The sequence below is a fragment of the Adiantum capillus-veneris genome, chromosome 30 (assembly GCF_014529385.1).
Source record: "Adiantum capillus-veneris isolate H3 chromosome 30, ASM1452938v2, whole genome shotgun sequence".
NCBI classification, from domain to species: domain Eukaryota; kingdom Viridiplantae; phylum Streptophyta; class Polypodiopsida; order Polypodiales; family Pteridaceae; genus Adiantum; species Adiantum capillus-veneris.
The window spans coordinates 22,365,362-22,381,522 of NC_140960.1; the positions used below are offsets into that span (position 1 = coordinate 22,365,362).

General features: G+C 46.5%; 1 protein-coding gene across 1 annotated transcript in view; it reads left to right on the forward strand.

Moving 5' to 3' along the window:
• Nucleotides 1-15,794, forward strand: part of LOC147417653 (putative glucose-6-phosphate 1-epimerase) — an 80,254-nt gene extending 64,460 nt beyond the window's left edge. The window contains exons 8-10 of the mRNA XM_086507608.1: nucleotides 14,673-14,775; nucleotides 14,882-14,981; nucleotides 15,058-15,794. Coding sequence (XP_086363734.1) covers nucleotides 14,673-14,775; nucleotides 14,882-14,981; nucleotides 15,058-15,269 — 415 coding nt within the window. The 3' untranslated portion in view covers nucleotides 15,270-15,794. The remainder of the gene's footprint in view (nucleotides 1-14,672; nucleotides 14,776-14,881; nucleotides 14,982-15,057) is intronic.
• The last annotated feature ends 367 nt before the right edge of the window (nucleotides 15,795-16,161 follow it).

The window sequence follows — 16,161 nt, forward strand, 5'->3', positions numbered from 1 at the left end:
AAAGAATTCCAAAAGTCACTTTTAATAAAATGACTTATAAGAGGTGTTTCCACGCGAGGTTGGAACTGGAACCATGTGGTGGAAAATGCTTATGCTAGGTACTGGCTACTGATGCTAATGATCCTAGGTTGTGCAATCAGAGGGTATGTAGCTACTCTTAAGTGCTTGGACATGCACAGCCTGCACACAGGCTCACAAAGGTTGCCATAACACTTCCTAGGCTTCCTAAGCCCTAGAAAGAGGAACAACTTGTCCACGTACACATAGGGTTAGATGTGCACGTGACAACGCCAGTACTTGGTACTTGATGCTTTTGACTTGCTGAGAAGTGCCCTCTTAAGGTCACTTATATAGCACATAAATGCTGTGTCCAGCAGCATCTATTCAATCCCACGATTTATCAAAATGCTAAAAGTCGCTTTCTTAAATGCCATCCTAGAGGTCGTTCACACGCGATAAGGTGCATATGCTGGAATGACTGTACTATGCAAGAGAGGGTATGCAACTATGATCGGCCTGGATATGCACGTCCTGCTAGAGGCTCACAAGGGTGCCAGGCAGGGTAGTTTTCGTACGACGTACGGAACGTCTCGTTCTGTACTGCGGGTCACGTACCGTCCCGTTCGTTTAGTACGTTCTGTACGTTCTATTTTTATTTTTTTTTAAAAGCAAAACTCACAATTGTGAGTGGATTATATTGAGCAGCCCAAAAAAAATTTAATGGCTATTTATAGTCATTGGCAGACTGTTGACTAAGGGCCATTGAGGGCAACTTTTGGGGCCGTTTTGGAGCGCCAATTCAAGCACTTAAGCCACATTCAAACATTGGATTCTATGTGCTAGGGCTCCACTTCTCTTATGCTCTCCCTCTCCCCCACGCTCTCCCTCTCTCATCAAGAGTCATCATCCATGCTCTCTCTCTCTCTCATGCTCTAGCCTCTTCTTATTTAAGCAAAGCCTCTCCATCTTGTTCTCCAACACTTCCAAGCTCTCAATGCTCAGTGCTCTCAAGCTCTCAATGCTCTCACTGCTCAATGCTTCCATGTTCTAGCTCTCAAGTGACAAGCTCTAGAGACTAGAGTCTTGCCTCTCCATCTTCTCTCCATTCGGTCTCTCCCTCTCAAGCTCCCATTGAAGATTTCATAACGTCAAGTTTCTTTAAGTGTAAAGTTTAAACCCAAGGGCCTAAGCCTTAGACATAAGATTTTTTATTTTGAACGTACGTAATGTCATCGTACATCTTAATATTTTTTAGTTCGTTTAGTACCGCACACCATCATACGTGTACAAAACGTACGGGACCGTACGAGACATTATGGTGCCAGGCTAGGTCTTGAGCTAAGACTGACTCTAGATTGTAGCAGAAGCTTGTCAACGTGACGCAAGTGTAGTGCGCACATGACAGGATCCCTCCTTTTCTAGTCACTCTTTCCTTTCCATCACTCCCCGTACATCTTTCAGGTTGTCTTATTGGCGTAGCCATGAGGTGGGGTGTGGTCATTGGCTACGAGGATTGGTTCGCCATGGATACAAGTACACGCCCTTGATGATACCCATTTTTCGAACATAGCTTGACTTTGAGGTCCGACGGGCCACTACAGGGCTGTTTCGTTTGCAACGCTTGGTGGTCACTGGTCGCTTGGATCAGTGCCTTAGTTGCCATGCTTTGGGCACAGGGTGAGAGACTGCTCTACCCACCCTCCTCGTTGGCCAGAACAAACCCCCCCGCCCCCCCCCCCCCCCCCCCCCCCCCCCCCCCCCAACAACCTTTGGGAGCCGCGAAGGGTTGGCAAAGAGCTACTTGTTGTTGTCATACTTTTCGGCGGCGGCAGCCTTCTACGACGCCACCTCCACCACCTTAGTAGATTGTGTCTCTAGCTCTCTCAAGTTTCAGCTACTCAGCCAAAGCAGCCATTACAAGACATACCCTCCACTTCACAGCGTCCAGTGCCGTCTCCAGAGGCATCTAGTCCCACCACCCAAGCTATTGCCTCACATTGTGCTATGAAGACTTGACTTTCCACCTTTACCATCCTCAATTGCGCCGCCTCCTCTTCCGCCTTCTCCCATTGATGCTCCAACAACACCACCATGTGCCGCCAACCCCCATCCACCCCTCCCTACATATGTCACCCCTACATCCACACTACCTCTGTTGTGTGCCCCACCACCTCCTCACGTTCCTCGTTCCTTCATAGCTAGTGTTCCAGCAGTTTGGCAGTTATCACAAGCTGAGCACAATGGTGATGGCACAGGTTCTTTATCGATACGGTTGCACCTTTTGTGGTGTACAGAAGGCGCGCTCTTTACTAGGTAGCGAGTAGAGTCCCATGCTATCCTTCTTCCGTACCTTTTGCTGGCACAGAGACTTGAACGGAGGCTTCATTCATGGAGTTTGTTCTTCACTATACATTGCATTGACCAAGCTATCCATACTTGGGCAGGTTGCATATAGTCATGCATTTGGCATTGACAGACTTTTTTTTCCAGAAAAAGATCCATCCATTCGTTAAGAAAATAGCCCAACGGAAGGAACAAACTGCCCCTACAAGAGAGGTCTACATCAAAATGTGGGGAGACTCTCCCAAAGAAAATAAGATATGTTACAATGACAGCTAAATCAGGTTATGGGAGGTGGAAACAACACACTGGTGGGCAGTAGTGCATTTAGACGCCCCCTACACCATGGTGAAGAAGGGCTCTGGACGCCAAAGCATAGTTACCAGGAACGGGAAAACGGAACGGGAACACGGAACGGGAACGGGAACGCGGAACAAAATGCCATTCCTTGTTACGGGTACTCACGTTTGAAACACGGAACGGGGATTCGGAACGGGAACTTGGAATGGGAACGGGGAACGGAGACCTGAAAACGGCCATTCCTTGTTACTATGCGCCAAAGACGCAGGAAGGCCTCGCGGCGCTCCTGTATGCGGTCGGAGCTGCTTTGAAGCCTCTCAAACTGCCCTCTGAGTGTATGGATCAACTCCAGCCAAATGTTATGTACAATCTCCAGCGATGGGATGGGTCGAACCTCGAAGATGTGGAAGCATCGGGCTCTCCAGATGAACCAGAGTGTCAGGCCGCAAATGAGCTCCCAATAACACTCTATCTCTGCTCCACTCCCGAGGTGCAAGCTCTGTGGCGGGCTGGAGTGTAGGCCGGCCCTCCTGTATCACAGTTATCCTGCTAACCGAAGCCATCATAAAGGAAAGTGCTGGGCCCATGAGGGTGGACCAAGCTGCAACATCCCAAGTGTGCTAGCTCGCAGTTGAAAGTGTGCTGGCCCATGAGGGCGGACCAAGTTGTGCCATGGGGCAGTCCCACAAGTAGTAGCGCTGTGTCTCAAGCTGGCGGTCACAAGTGGCACATGCTACCGAGTGGCCAATATGCACCAACCAACTCCCGACTACAATAGCTCGATGGTCGACTAGCCATTGGAACATGGTGACCCTCCTCGGCTGTCTGTTGTCCCATAAGCGCTAGGCGCTCGCAAAAGTCTGCCAAGAACTCTGATGTGAGACTTGCCTCCTTCCAATGATCCGCTACAGCAAGGTGAGCCTCTCTCCGCGTTGTTAGAATGTGACGTCCTAGCTGTGCTATGTCCTTGAAAAGGGGGTCCCTAGGTGATCGGCTAAAGTAAAGGGATCCCGCCAAAACCACTCCCCCGGGTCCCACTGCACTCGCACTAGAGGGTGGCTATGCAAAGCCCATAACCACCGATGTCCTGTGTCAAGAGCTGATGGGTCAGGATCTAACACACGAGTCCTCCCACTAATGCCCACAACTCGAATCCGCTGGAAGCAACACTCTACCTCGGGTGCCTCAATAGTGACGCTGTGAAGGCGAACCTCTCTCTAAACCTCAAAGAACATGGAGAAACCTGTGTCTGTAGAGGACCTCCAGTCGAGTGAAAGCCCCCATCTAGTGGGGAGCCACCAGCTGAAGAGGGGTGTGCCACTCTGCTAGTATAGCCTTTACAATATCCTGACACATGCTTTTCACCCCTGTCATGTCTCGCATATGAAGACTTCAAAGCTCCTCAAGAAGTGTTGCAAACTGCAACTAGTCCCCAAGAGTTGGGGCTGGACCCTCTGCCATAGGACCCAGGGCGCAAGGGACATGAGTTCGGCTACCAACCATGTGGCCTCGCTGTGCCTTGACCAGATGGTTCCATGTTAGTGGCTGCCTCAAGCGTTCCTCAATGCACGTGGGCTGGTGCTGCTCCATGCCTCTCCGCTGCTGCTCCCAAGACCAAAGCAAGCTCAAAGCAAAACGTTCCTCCCATCTCCTTCTCAACCCTACTCTGTGTAACTTTGTGAAGATCTAGCGGGTGGAGGGGCTCCATGGGCTGCTTGTGTGTGGGACCCAAGCACGAATCCGATGAAGCAACAACTCCTTCCAGGGCTTCTCCCTTGGCAAGAGACCTCTGACATAGAGAAGAAAAAGGAAGGAGGCAGGAGGGCAGCCTTGTCGTATTGACCGTGCGAGCATGAACTGTTCCCCTCGTCACCCTACCAATAGCACTTGACTGTGCGCACGCTTGTAAAGAGCTGACACCCAACTAATCCATGCATCTGAAAAGCCCATCCGGCGCATAGTGCCGTCAAGAAAGTCCTAGTCAACTCTGTCATAAGCCTTCTCAAAGTCAAGGAGCACCACAAGATCCTCTCCTCGAAGACGAGCGAGAGCAGTTGACTCCCAAAAGGTGAAGATGTTTTCAAGGATACTACGCTCCTTGATAAAACCCGTCTGTGTCTCATGAATGATGCACTCAAAGGAGCGATTGAATTCTCAAACTTAGAGCCTTCGCTAGAATTTTGTAGGCCAAGTTGAGAATGGTAATCGGTCCCCACTGCCGAATCTCATCCAAAGAGCTCTCTTCCTTGGGGATAAGGTAAATCAAGCCCTCACTCATACTATTTGGCATCTCCCCAGTGTGCAAAATGTGTTGGTATGCACTACATAAGTCTCGACTAAGAACCTCTCAGTACTCCAAGAAGAAGCAAGGAGTCGAACCATCCTCCCTTGGGCAACTGCCACGGGGAAGTGCCTTGAGAGCCTCCTGAAGTTCCTTTGGTAGGAGTGGGCTCTCAAGTCTGTGGCACATCTCCTTAGTAACTAAGCAAGGTATTCACGCCCATACCTGCTCTTTGCAAGCATCCCTGTGCTCTGACTGTGGCTCAGTTGAGAGTAACTCACAGTAAAAGTCGGTAGCAACTGCACACATATCATCGGGCTCTGTGGCAACTGATCCATCCAGTCTCCTCAATCGGCAAACATTGGTGTGTCGAGGACCCAAACTCACCGATAACTCTGCCTCCCACTTGAGTCCATTGAGATGCCTGACGGTGGAAGACAAACTTGTGGCGCCACTCTCGAGCTTGTTGCATCTGCTCCTCCATCCAGGGGCTACATGGGTGACGCTCCTGAAACCTCTGTAAGGAAGCAATGCCCCGCCCAAGCCGCTTCTCTTCCTCTCCAGCCAAGCGGGCTGCAGACTCCTGGAGTAAAAAACGACTAAGCTCCACAAGGCCAATGGCGGCTCTAGAAGCAGGGTCGCCCGGTGTGTCCAGACTCGTTGTTCAAAGTGCCACGACTTGCTCTCTGAGCTTTGTGTTCAACAAAATCCTCTCTGGAATGCATAACATGAGAATGCCACTTCGCTACCTATCTGACAAATTAAGAATCACTCGCCCATGGTTTGAAAAGGAAGTCCCTTCCAAAATGCATACTGAACGCCCATGTCACAGATGTGGTCACTAACGTAAAAAACAATCTATCCTAAAAAGATTCAGCCCTCCTACCCTGTGGGCAGACCGAGAGAAAGGAAGGCTGCCTGAGGACCGCACAAAGCCTGATTGGTGCCATACATCCGAAATCCTCCAAGTTATGCATAGGCGCTCCCAAGTAGCCAACTCGGTCCCCCGCCCCATGTATAGTAGCATGGTGCCCCAAATCCTTCCAAGGGGTCCTCAAGCATGTTGAAGTTCCCCCCAATGCACCATTGCTTTGCATGAGACAATGACCATTGACTCCACAATGTGTGACCAAAACTCAGCCACCCCTGCACTCGCATGATTGGGTGCATAGATGTTCAAGAAGCCCATAAGTCTATCCTGAAGCTGCATGGTGATCCACTAGGCCTTGCCTTGCACAATAATACCTCTGCCCACAATGGCCTTCTGCCAGGAGTCTGCAATAGTCATACACACCCCTCCTTGAATGCCTCCAGGCCCAAAGGCAGTTGACCAAAATGTCACATAGCAACCACGCAAGATCTATCCACAACACCGAATACGGCTCTTGCAAAGGTGATGCTCCCGAAGCATAAGTAGATCTATCGCACCATCCACAAGGCACCTCTGTAGTACCTGTCTCAGTCGAACCCGTATGATGTAAAAACTGGGGTCCACCTAGCCCTTGCACATTCCGTGAGACAATCCTCATGGGGTCAATGAGAGAAAACTGAAGCTGCCACAGTAACCATTCACACAATCTTCGAGGTCGGTTTGGATGGTGAGTAGTCTGCATCCGAACGACTCCGAAATAAGCGCGTTTGAAGTGTTTGTCCTTGTAACAGACTTGGGCACCCTAAGTCTAGAATCTGACACAACACATGTGAGAGAGATTGGAAAAACATAATAAACTTAATCACAATTGAGAGATGACACGGCACGGCGAAGTTCCGCTTCCACAGAGATTGGCCCCGAAGACTGGCGCCCCTTTCGGTATTTCTTTATTTATTAGTGCTTGGCAAAGTACAATGTTTGAGGGTCCTCTTCTCTCGCAAGTGCTCCAAAGCAAATCTAAGGGAGAGAGGCCTTGGCAATTCTTTTAAAGGCCCATGGCCTTAAAAAAGCAGTTACATAAGCTGCTAGTCCAAAAGCTTCTAGTCCCACGTTTTCTAAGCACAAAAAGCTGCTAGCACCAATCGCGACGCAATTTGCAGAAATCCGTATGCTGTGCCACCTTAGCAGTTCCATACGCTCTGCCAAGTCAGACAACTTATAATATTGAACCTGTCAGTTTACCTAGGGTTTGCCCGGTCGGACATGCCACGTCCTCATTTTGTGACATACCGCTCTCTTGAAAGAATTGTAATTGCCCTCGATTACGCCTACAAAAACCGACATAAGCCAGAAACTAGTTCAGTAGACATTGACTCTAAGCACGGACGCACTAGACAACACATATCTAGCACTTGCACAAAGATGACAGTCACTGAACATTCAAATCACATTCACATCACTACTCTCATCGAGATCTTGGACGAGAATCATGATCTATTGTAACGTATTTAGCAATCACATCTAGATTTGTCATTGATCTCTCGCAGATGTCTTGATTGACTAAATCTTGTTACTATCATGTCCATCTTGTCACAAGACGGGCACCACGTGCCAATAGAAAAGAAAACGACTGAACAGACTTTTAGCACTTCAATAACAACTGAACTGAGAGAGAGAGAGATGATACGCGACACGGAGTGGCGGAATTCCACCCCAAAGAGTATTGGCCCTAAACCTTGGCGCCCCCTTCGGTATTTCTTTATCTTGCATCAACACAGTATAAGCCGGTACTTCAGACTCTGCAGCTTCTCCAGGAAGCATGCCAGAGAATGAGCCCTTTGCACATATTTAAAGGCCCTTGGCCTATGAAAAGCAGTTTACATGAAGAGCCTTCAAACTCAAAAGCAATGCCAAAAAGATGCCAGCGTAAATCACGGAATTCCGTACAATTGCCTTGTCAGCACCGTCAGCGCGTTTTGCGGAAATCTGCAACGTCACCATTGTCAGCGCAAAATCCGGGTTGTCCGTACAGTTGCCACGTCATCAGTTTTTTTGGCGCAAGTCTTTCTTTGTGTGTGTGTGGGTCCTGCTTTATTTTAATCCTTTATGTCACTTGGGGCCCCATCAAACGGGGTCCCCATAAGTTGGTAGGACTTCTTCTTCTATTACTTGTTCTTCTTAGGGTTTAGGCCCCTCGGCCGGCATCAGCAAGTTGGCTCCATTCTTCAGGGCTTTGACACATCAGCAGTTTGTGACATCCCTCCTTCTTGAAAAAAAGTAATCGTCTGCGATTACAGCATATCTGCAAAACAACTCAAGCTAGCTCAAAAATTTCCAACGGACATTCCAAGGGACAATCAGTTTGCTATTTTTGTTGTTAAGGAGTTGGCTTCTCCTTTCGGCTCTTTTGATCAAGGAGTTGGCTTCTCCTTTCGTCCAGTTTGGAACTCTTTATATGCTGGCGTAGTAAAATTAGCCATTACACCCAAACCGCATTGATCTTCCACGGGTATCGATGTACTAAAATTATATACCTAGGCAATCTCATCCATTTAGGAATATTCAATGGTTGGCCATGACAATGCAACACAAATGCTCACATATGCATGTTACAAGACATAGAAACATAAATTCGTCGATAAACACTCCTCCCGCATAACCTAACAAGGTCTGGGCCGGGAGATTTTCTTCGACTCCCTCATCACTCCTCCCACATAACCTAAAAAGGTTCGGGCCAGGAGATATAGAGGCCTTTTACAACCAAACGCCCTCCAGACCGTAGCTTGCGTTGTTTGGAGGTGCTGAGAGTAACCAGTGCTTAGATTTCTTAATACTCCTCCCACATAGCCATCCAGGTCCGGGCCAGGAGTCACAACAACATTTATTTTACAAGCATACAACCAAACGCTCCCCGGGTATCGGCTTGCGCCGTTCGGAGGTTTTCTAGCATACAACGGACCGTTCCCCAAACATCAGCCTGCGTCGTTCCGAGGTTATCAAGTATACAACGAAACGCTCCCCAGGCATCAACGTGCGTCGTTCCGAGGTTCAAACAATACCAAAACAGTATTTCTCACTTCTCCACCCGGGTCAAAAATGGCAAAGGTTTTTGACATGAAAGACATGAATCAATGAAACCAGTATTAAAACTAGAGTCAAACATTTCAAATCGGCACCAAAACAGGTTCAAAATAGATACCATCCATTTCAAACAAATTCCAACAGGATCACCAAACAAGTTCTCAAACATATTTCAAACTTAAAAAGCAATCTCGACATCAGTCGAGCTCGAAAAGTCGAGTGACTTTCCATCTTGAAACCTGCACCATAAATTAGTGTTAGGTTCATTCCATAAGGTCGTAACCGAGCACAGCATGGTCCATCAGCTCTTGGACAGATAGTGTTTTCTTTGGTGGCGATGGTAGTCCCAAGATTGTAATCGCACTGGACCTCCACGGTCGTCTGCTGGTAAGAGACATCTACTGAGAGATGTCGAGAAATTTCAAGTTATAATCTGCTAGGATTTTAGACGCAACTTGAAGTTGAAGGAAGATGATTGGGTGCTCTTACGTTTTGAGAAGGCACGCCTAAGGAAACGAAAGGGGAAGGAGCTGCTTTTTCCAAAACTCAGCATGAGGTATTATGGCCCTTTCCAAATCCAAGAAAGATAAATGATGTATCCTTCAGACTCAAGTTGCCAAACACTTGGAAGATTCGCAATGCTTTTCATGTGAGTTCAAGGGTGAGGTGCCAGTTGACAGGGAGCTTGATAAGAAACCTGAAGTGGAAGAGAGCAAGGAGATAATTGTTCCAAAACAGAGCATGGCCCATAAAGAAAGGAAAGTGAAAGATAAAGTGATTCGGCGGTTCTTAGTGAAATTCAAGAACTATCGAGCATTGGATGCGAAGTGGATGGAGGAGGAGGACCTAGCAGATACTCCTCAAATTTTGGAACTTCACCTTGAGGCTTTTGGCTTAGTTGCGTCTATTCCAAAAGATCCCGCAGATCAGTAGGGTTGAATCTGGTGCAGACGGGACTGCACGAGAGGGGAGTTACTCCGCTCCTTTGTCACAGATTACTTGGACGGAATAAAGTCACTAATTTCCCTTTGGATTTCAGGAATATTGCTATGCTGACAGTATTCTGTTGTAGGACTTTATGAATAAGGAAATTGAAAATGAGAATTCCCGAACTTGAATCTGATTGATGTGTACTCTCTCATGTGATTTTGTTTGAGTGCAAGATTTAAAGCCAAAATGACTGCAGTATTTCGGTCTTGAGAATCTATAGACATGATCGCAATAAGAATTAGCTAATCCGACATCAGTGAGGTCCGGTGTGGATCTAGATGTGATTGTTAAAAACGTTGCCAGGAATCATGGTATTAGATCTGGAAAGAATTTTTATGTGAATGATTTGGATATGATTTGAATGTGCATTGGCTGAGTCGTCTTTGTGCAAGTGCTAGATATGTATTGTCTAGTGTGTCGGTACTTAGAGTCAATGTCTATTGAACTGGTTTATGGCCTCAAACTGTTTTGCAAGCGTAATTGAGGGTGATTACAATTCTTTCAAGAGGGGGGTATGTCACAAATTGATGACGTTGCATGCCCAAAGGAAAGAGGCCTAGAGTGATAAGTTGTTCCAACTTATAGGGTCCCGTCCGATGGGGCCCTAGGGACGTTAAAATATTAAAGAAGTTGGCTGGCTGGTTGTACGGAAATCCGCAGATCATGCTAGCTGTGCTAATGTGGCAGACCGTACGGAAATCCTAAATTCTGTTGGTTGCGCCGACGTGGCACTTGTACAGAATTCCGTAGATTGCGCTAGCAGCTTTAGCGCTAGTTTTTTTCGAGCCAGGTGTTTTTGAGTTGAAGGCTTTTCATGTAATTGCTTTTCCATGGCCAAGGGCCTTCTAATAAGTCCCTTGGGCCTCTCTGTAGCTCATATATGTGTTGACGAGCCTGGGAGCAGAGAGGACCTGCGGGCAAGCGTACTTTGCTCAAGCGTTAATACAAGAAGAAATATTGAAAGGGGCGCCAGTTTTTGGGGCCAATCTCTCTAGGCACGGAACTACGCCGAGCCGTGTCAACTAAATTGAATTGTGATTTAAGTGTGAAGTATTTTAAAAGTGATTCTCTTGCGTGTCGTGTCAGATCTCGACTCGGGTGCCCAAGTCTGTTGCAAACGCACTCTGGGTGTCTCCAAAAAGGTATACCACAATGTGTCTACATCCTGCTACATCAGGCAGTGTCATGTGTCTACAAAAATGTATACCATAATGTGTCTACATCCTACCACATTAGGCGGTGCCACAGAGAACTTGGTTAGCTGCCATAGGTTCTGTATCAAGTTTGTCACTCTCAAATCCCCTGTGTAGTGAGAGAACTCGAGCTTGGACATGGAGCCAATTCAGCCTTGTATGCATGTCCCACTCTGTGTGATCCTTGCCACACACTGCTAAAGAGAAACCAACTGCTGTGTCCGAGGCCTTTGCACCTCTGGCTACCAAAAAAAGAACATGTACCCTGAAGCAAGCAGCCTCGAGGTCAAGAGATGGGTCTCCCAGAAAGCGTGTAAAATCGTAGTCGAAATTGGTCAGCCCGCACTGGACTGACGCAAAAGGAGAGGCTTGCACCAAAAGTGCGTGGTGTCTCCAAGATGGTCCCTATCTCGAAACTGATCCTGGACAAAAGCGGAAGGAACTCTCTCCTTAGGCCGGGGAAGCAGACCGAAATGGACAGATCTGCTTCCTTGACAAGAATCAATCAAAATCATGGTGAAAGTGTTGAAAGTGAGCCTTGATTGCACGATTGGCCAGGGGGCTCATTGAAATGACATTTGGTCGCCATCTCGGAAGTCTCAAAAGTTGATCTGGTAGTAACCACGCTTGAGGAATTGTACGTCAATGATCTTTCCCACCTTCAAGAGAAGGCGGGCCTGGAGGAGATCGCGCACCTGGTCTCTGCAAGGTCGGGTGCCAATAATCTTGTAGATAATTGAGGTGGTCTGCAAGCGCGCCATTTGTGTTGCAAGGCTCGCTTGCTACGTCGGCGAGAGAGCAAGTTAGAATTTAAAAAACGCAAAGATTTGTGTTCCCATGTAGATCGAGATGTGGATATACTTCTTGTGCAAGAGCACAAGCTATGTATGGGGATAGTTATTGTAGTTGTGGCAAGTTGTTGGGGCTTCTCATACTTTTTGGGAAACTATGATCCGCCTGGAGTATTCTAGCAATGGTGTATGCATTTCTATAGGACTCCATTGGCAACATTGTGTATGTGACCATGGTACATTGGTACATGGTAGAGCGATGTGGATTTCTCTAGAGATTGATGACTCTTTGGTAGATGTGATGTCCTCCACTTCGGCTCAGAAGAGAGCTGAGTTTGGGGAGCAGATTGTGAATGTATTACCTACTATTGAAATCACCCCCAACAAACCGTGGCTTCATGGTTTGTTGGGGGTGATTTCAACAATGTAGAGACCTCCAAGGATTGGCGTGCAGTTCTGCGGTCTTTTTTGCCATTTATTGCGCCACGTGAGAGAAATGCTTGGGACAGATTCCTTTTTGTAGTTTCTGGTACAGATACCTTGTGTGTCCCATCCTTGACTCGCTTGCTAGAGCAATTAGATAGATTTTACATTGACGCCTGGGCAGCATCTCATGGTGGGACAGTTATGATTTCGTCTTCTACAATACTCTTTGATCATGCTTGAGTTTCCTTGCATTTGAGATTTAAGACTTACTCTATGCCTAGACGAGGAACACATATCTGTGACTCGGTGTTACATGATGTTCCATTGTCTTGGACGACCTAGGATGTTTGGTCGCTCACTAATTCTATAGATCCAAAGTTACAAGATCGTTTGGGATGCATACGTTGATAGCTTGAGGAGTTTCTAGGCAATGAGTTTCTGGGTGAGCGCAAGTTTGACACCAAAGACTCTTAGTCACATTCAGAGTGAGAAATCCGAATTCTCTTATCATGCTTCGATATTGACATGGATATCAAAGTCGAATAGGGTGAATAAGGATTTCTTTGCACATTTTTAGGGAGTGTCCCAAGGGGCCTTTTATTAGGGCCCTGTGCGATTTTGCAAACAGGTTGCACACAGATCTGCAACAGATCCTGATAAGGCCCTTGGCATAGCTTCATATTATTTTGAGCATTTGTTTACTGCAGATCAGTTGACAAATGATGTTATGCATGCCAGAGAGGAGGTTTGGTCTCATGTTCAATTAGTGGTTGCCGAGGCTATGTGTCACAATTTACCGGCTCCTTTAACTTTGCAGGAGATGCGTGATGCAATGGCTGGTCTTGATGGTGCAGCTTTACTCGTCTTGGAGAGGATCATTGACTCAGTAAATTTCTTGGAGTTTTGGCATCATGTGCTCAGTCCAATGATGCTCTCTGGCTTACGACACATTTTTGATACAAGAGAGAAGCTTGCCACTGTCTTCAGGGCTCATTCCTCCTATACCGAAAGACGGAGATGCATAGTTTTCCGATAGTGGAGGCCAATCTCTCATGTCTTCCATCTATTCTTTGCTCGTACGATTAGTGTGTATTTATGACCGTTACGGACTGGTCTCATCCATGCTCACAAAAAAGGTTTTGTGCGGGATCGATTCATTTTGGACATCATCTTCACATTTTATCAGTTTAGTGGGCACGCCAGTTGCCGGTAGCTATCATGCTTTTTGAATTTGAGGTGGCTTATGATAGAGTTGATTGGGGTTTTCTGGAGGGCACTGTATAGATGGGTTTCCCCTTACAGTTTGGGCTAGATGGGATGATAGTCCAGAAGCATCTTTACGTTGTTGGTCGGAGGCTTCCTTGGGAAAGCAATGAGAAATCTTACATGTGGGAGAATTTGCCAGAGGTGGAAAGGACACCACTGATCTCTGCCGCACCTCTCTATTTTTTGCATTGTGAGTCTTATTCCCTCAGCCGTTGCTGCCACATTTTCAGCCTGCCATGTGAGCAGGTCCTGCATCAGCACTGAAAACAATTAGTTTCTCTCAGTATGTGAATTAGTTTCTTGATATTATGAAAGAGCTCGTTGTCAAGGAATGCAGAGAAGCAGGTATTCTCAATGTTGGCAGGTGTAAAGCACTTTTGCATCTGCTGGAGGTGCTACAAATATACCTCTTTCAAGACGAAATTTGTTCAGCAGTATCTAGAAGTGATTGAAAATTATGAACACCCTCAAGTTCAAGATGCATGAGGCTCTTCTGAACTCTTCACAACAAGATTTCAGATATACCGCGTTCCTTTTTGACGAGGAGTCAATTCCGGGCTGCAGGTTGATGAAGCTTGTGCTTGCTGCTCCTTGATCGAAGAAGGCTTAGCCGAGGGGTATCTGAACAAACGACAGTTTGATGGGCTAAATATGAGTCATTGTGTTGTATGTGAAATGAACACATGGGATTTACAATGCGTGTGCACCAAAAGTTGACAATTGGGTGCACACTTTTGAGGACTTCATCTTTAACCAGTAGAGCTACTTGCCACACGTCCCATCTGAGTCACACTGCTGTGGCTTTCTTTTGAGGGCAGTATTGAAATCACATAATAGACAAGCCATCCTGGGGATTTCAACCAGGCTCTGATGCAGAGGGTACACACATGATTGTAGCAGAAGCTCCATATACGCTCAGAAAAGGGCTGGGGGACTGAGGGTTCTTGTTAATAGGCCATAAGACCTTGCCTGCGTTAACTTACACGTAAGGTCATCTTGGTTTTCTGGCTGCCTTTCAATGGCTGGTTTGTCTCCTGGCCGTTTGCATATGCAGAAAAGAGTCCTCCATTAAAGTTGCCTTCCTAGGATGTTTCTTGAGTTCTCTATTTACTTTCCATTTTCTTTTCCTCCAGTGAAGTTCGAGTTGAAGGCCTTGAAACACTCGATTACTTTGACAACCTGAAAAACAAAGAACGTTTTACCGAACAAGGCGATGCGATAACTTTTGATGGAGAGGTACGTGCCCTTTGTTGGTTAGCTTTCTCATCGTAGGGTCTGCTGGCATGTACTGAGGTGATGGTTTAATTTTCATTTGATTGACCACCTCTTTTCTTTTTCCAAGTTGGACAGGGTTTATTTGAGCACACCAACAAAAATTGCCATCATTGACCATGAAAAAAAGAGAACTTTTGTGCTAAAAAAAGAGGGACTTCCAGATGCAGGTAAATGAAACGAACTTCATGAGTGTGGCTATGGAGTGCAATAAGAGAAGTCGTTTAAAAGTCGTGCTTGGTGCAGTGGTCTGGAACCCTTGGAGTCGAAAATCAAAAACAATAGCGGATCTTGGTGATGAAGATTACAAAAGAATGGTCTGTGTAGAGGCTGCAGCAGTTGAGAGGCCCATCGTGTTAAAACCAGGGGAGGAATGGAGAGGACGGCAAGAAATTACTGCTGTGCCATCGAGTTATTGCAGTGGACAACTGGATCCTCAGAAAGTATTGAATGGATAAGAGTGATTATCATTGAGCTGCAGATAGTAACTTTCGAAGGACTCTAGTGAAGGTTTGGAAAGTGCTCTGGTACAAATACCCACCACAAGCAAAGGTTTGACAACATGGTCACATTTCAAGCGCACTCGACATGATCTTTGATTGCCTTGTTATCCTCCACTAACAAGAGGGGTATTTTGCTGCCATTATGTTTTTCAAGGTAGACCTCTATCATATGCCTCTGATCCTGAACCAGAGAAATAGCTAAAGATGGAAGGTCTCTGGTATAAGCCATCGTCAACATGTTCCTTTGAACCTGTTTTCTTGTATATTCTACTGATCATGCAGTAGCTTCAATTCTTTCTATTCTTATACACAGTGTCAACTTCTTGCTATGGGTTTCCACAGTACTACGGGCAAATGTACATTCTCTCCGTCACAATGAATGCAAAATGTATAGATCAATGTAATTGAAGCTTCAAATGCTTAGAATGGGTCGAAAGCCGAGCATTCTGAGTGTGCTAATTCCACATGTGAGACAATGAGCCGTGGAAAGGCGTCCTGTAGATTGTATCTCAAAACAAGGCTGCAAGATATCAAGGAGCATAAAAAGGTAGGTCCGGTCAATGTAAGGAAATAATAAAATCACAATGTGTCCATGAAAAGGTAGATCCACTCAACATAAGGAAACAAGTGAAGTGATAAATGTTTGCCTAACTCTCTTCTCTTCTAAAGCTTCTTGTAGAAAGTCAAAAACCACTACTCACATGCACCTCTCGAAACGAGAAGAGGTACACCACCCAAATGGGATGGGATATTAACATCACCTTGCTCTTTTGATGTAGCTAGATATTAATAGAGGTGCTCTCTCTCTCTCTCTCTCTAATAACAGGTCTTGAGTTCAACTCTCCTG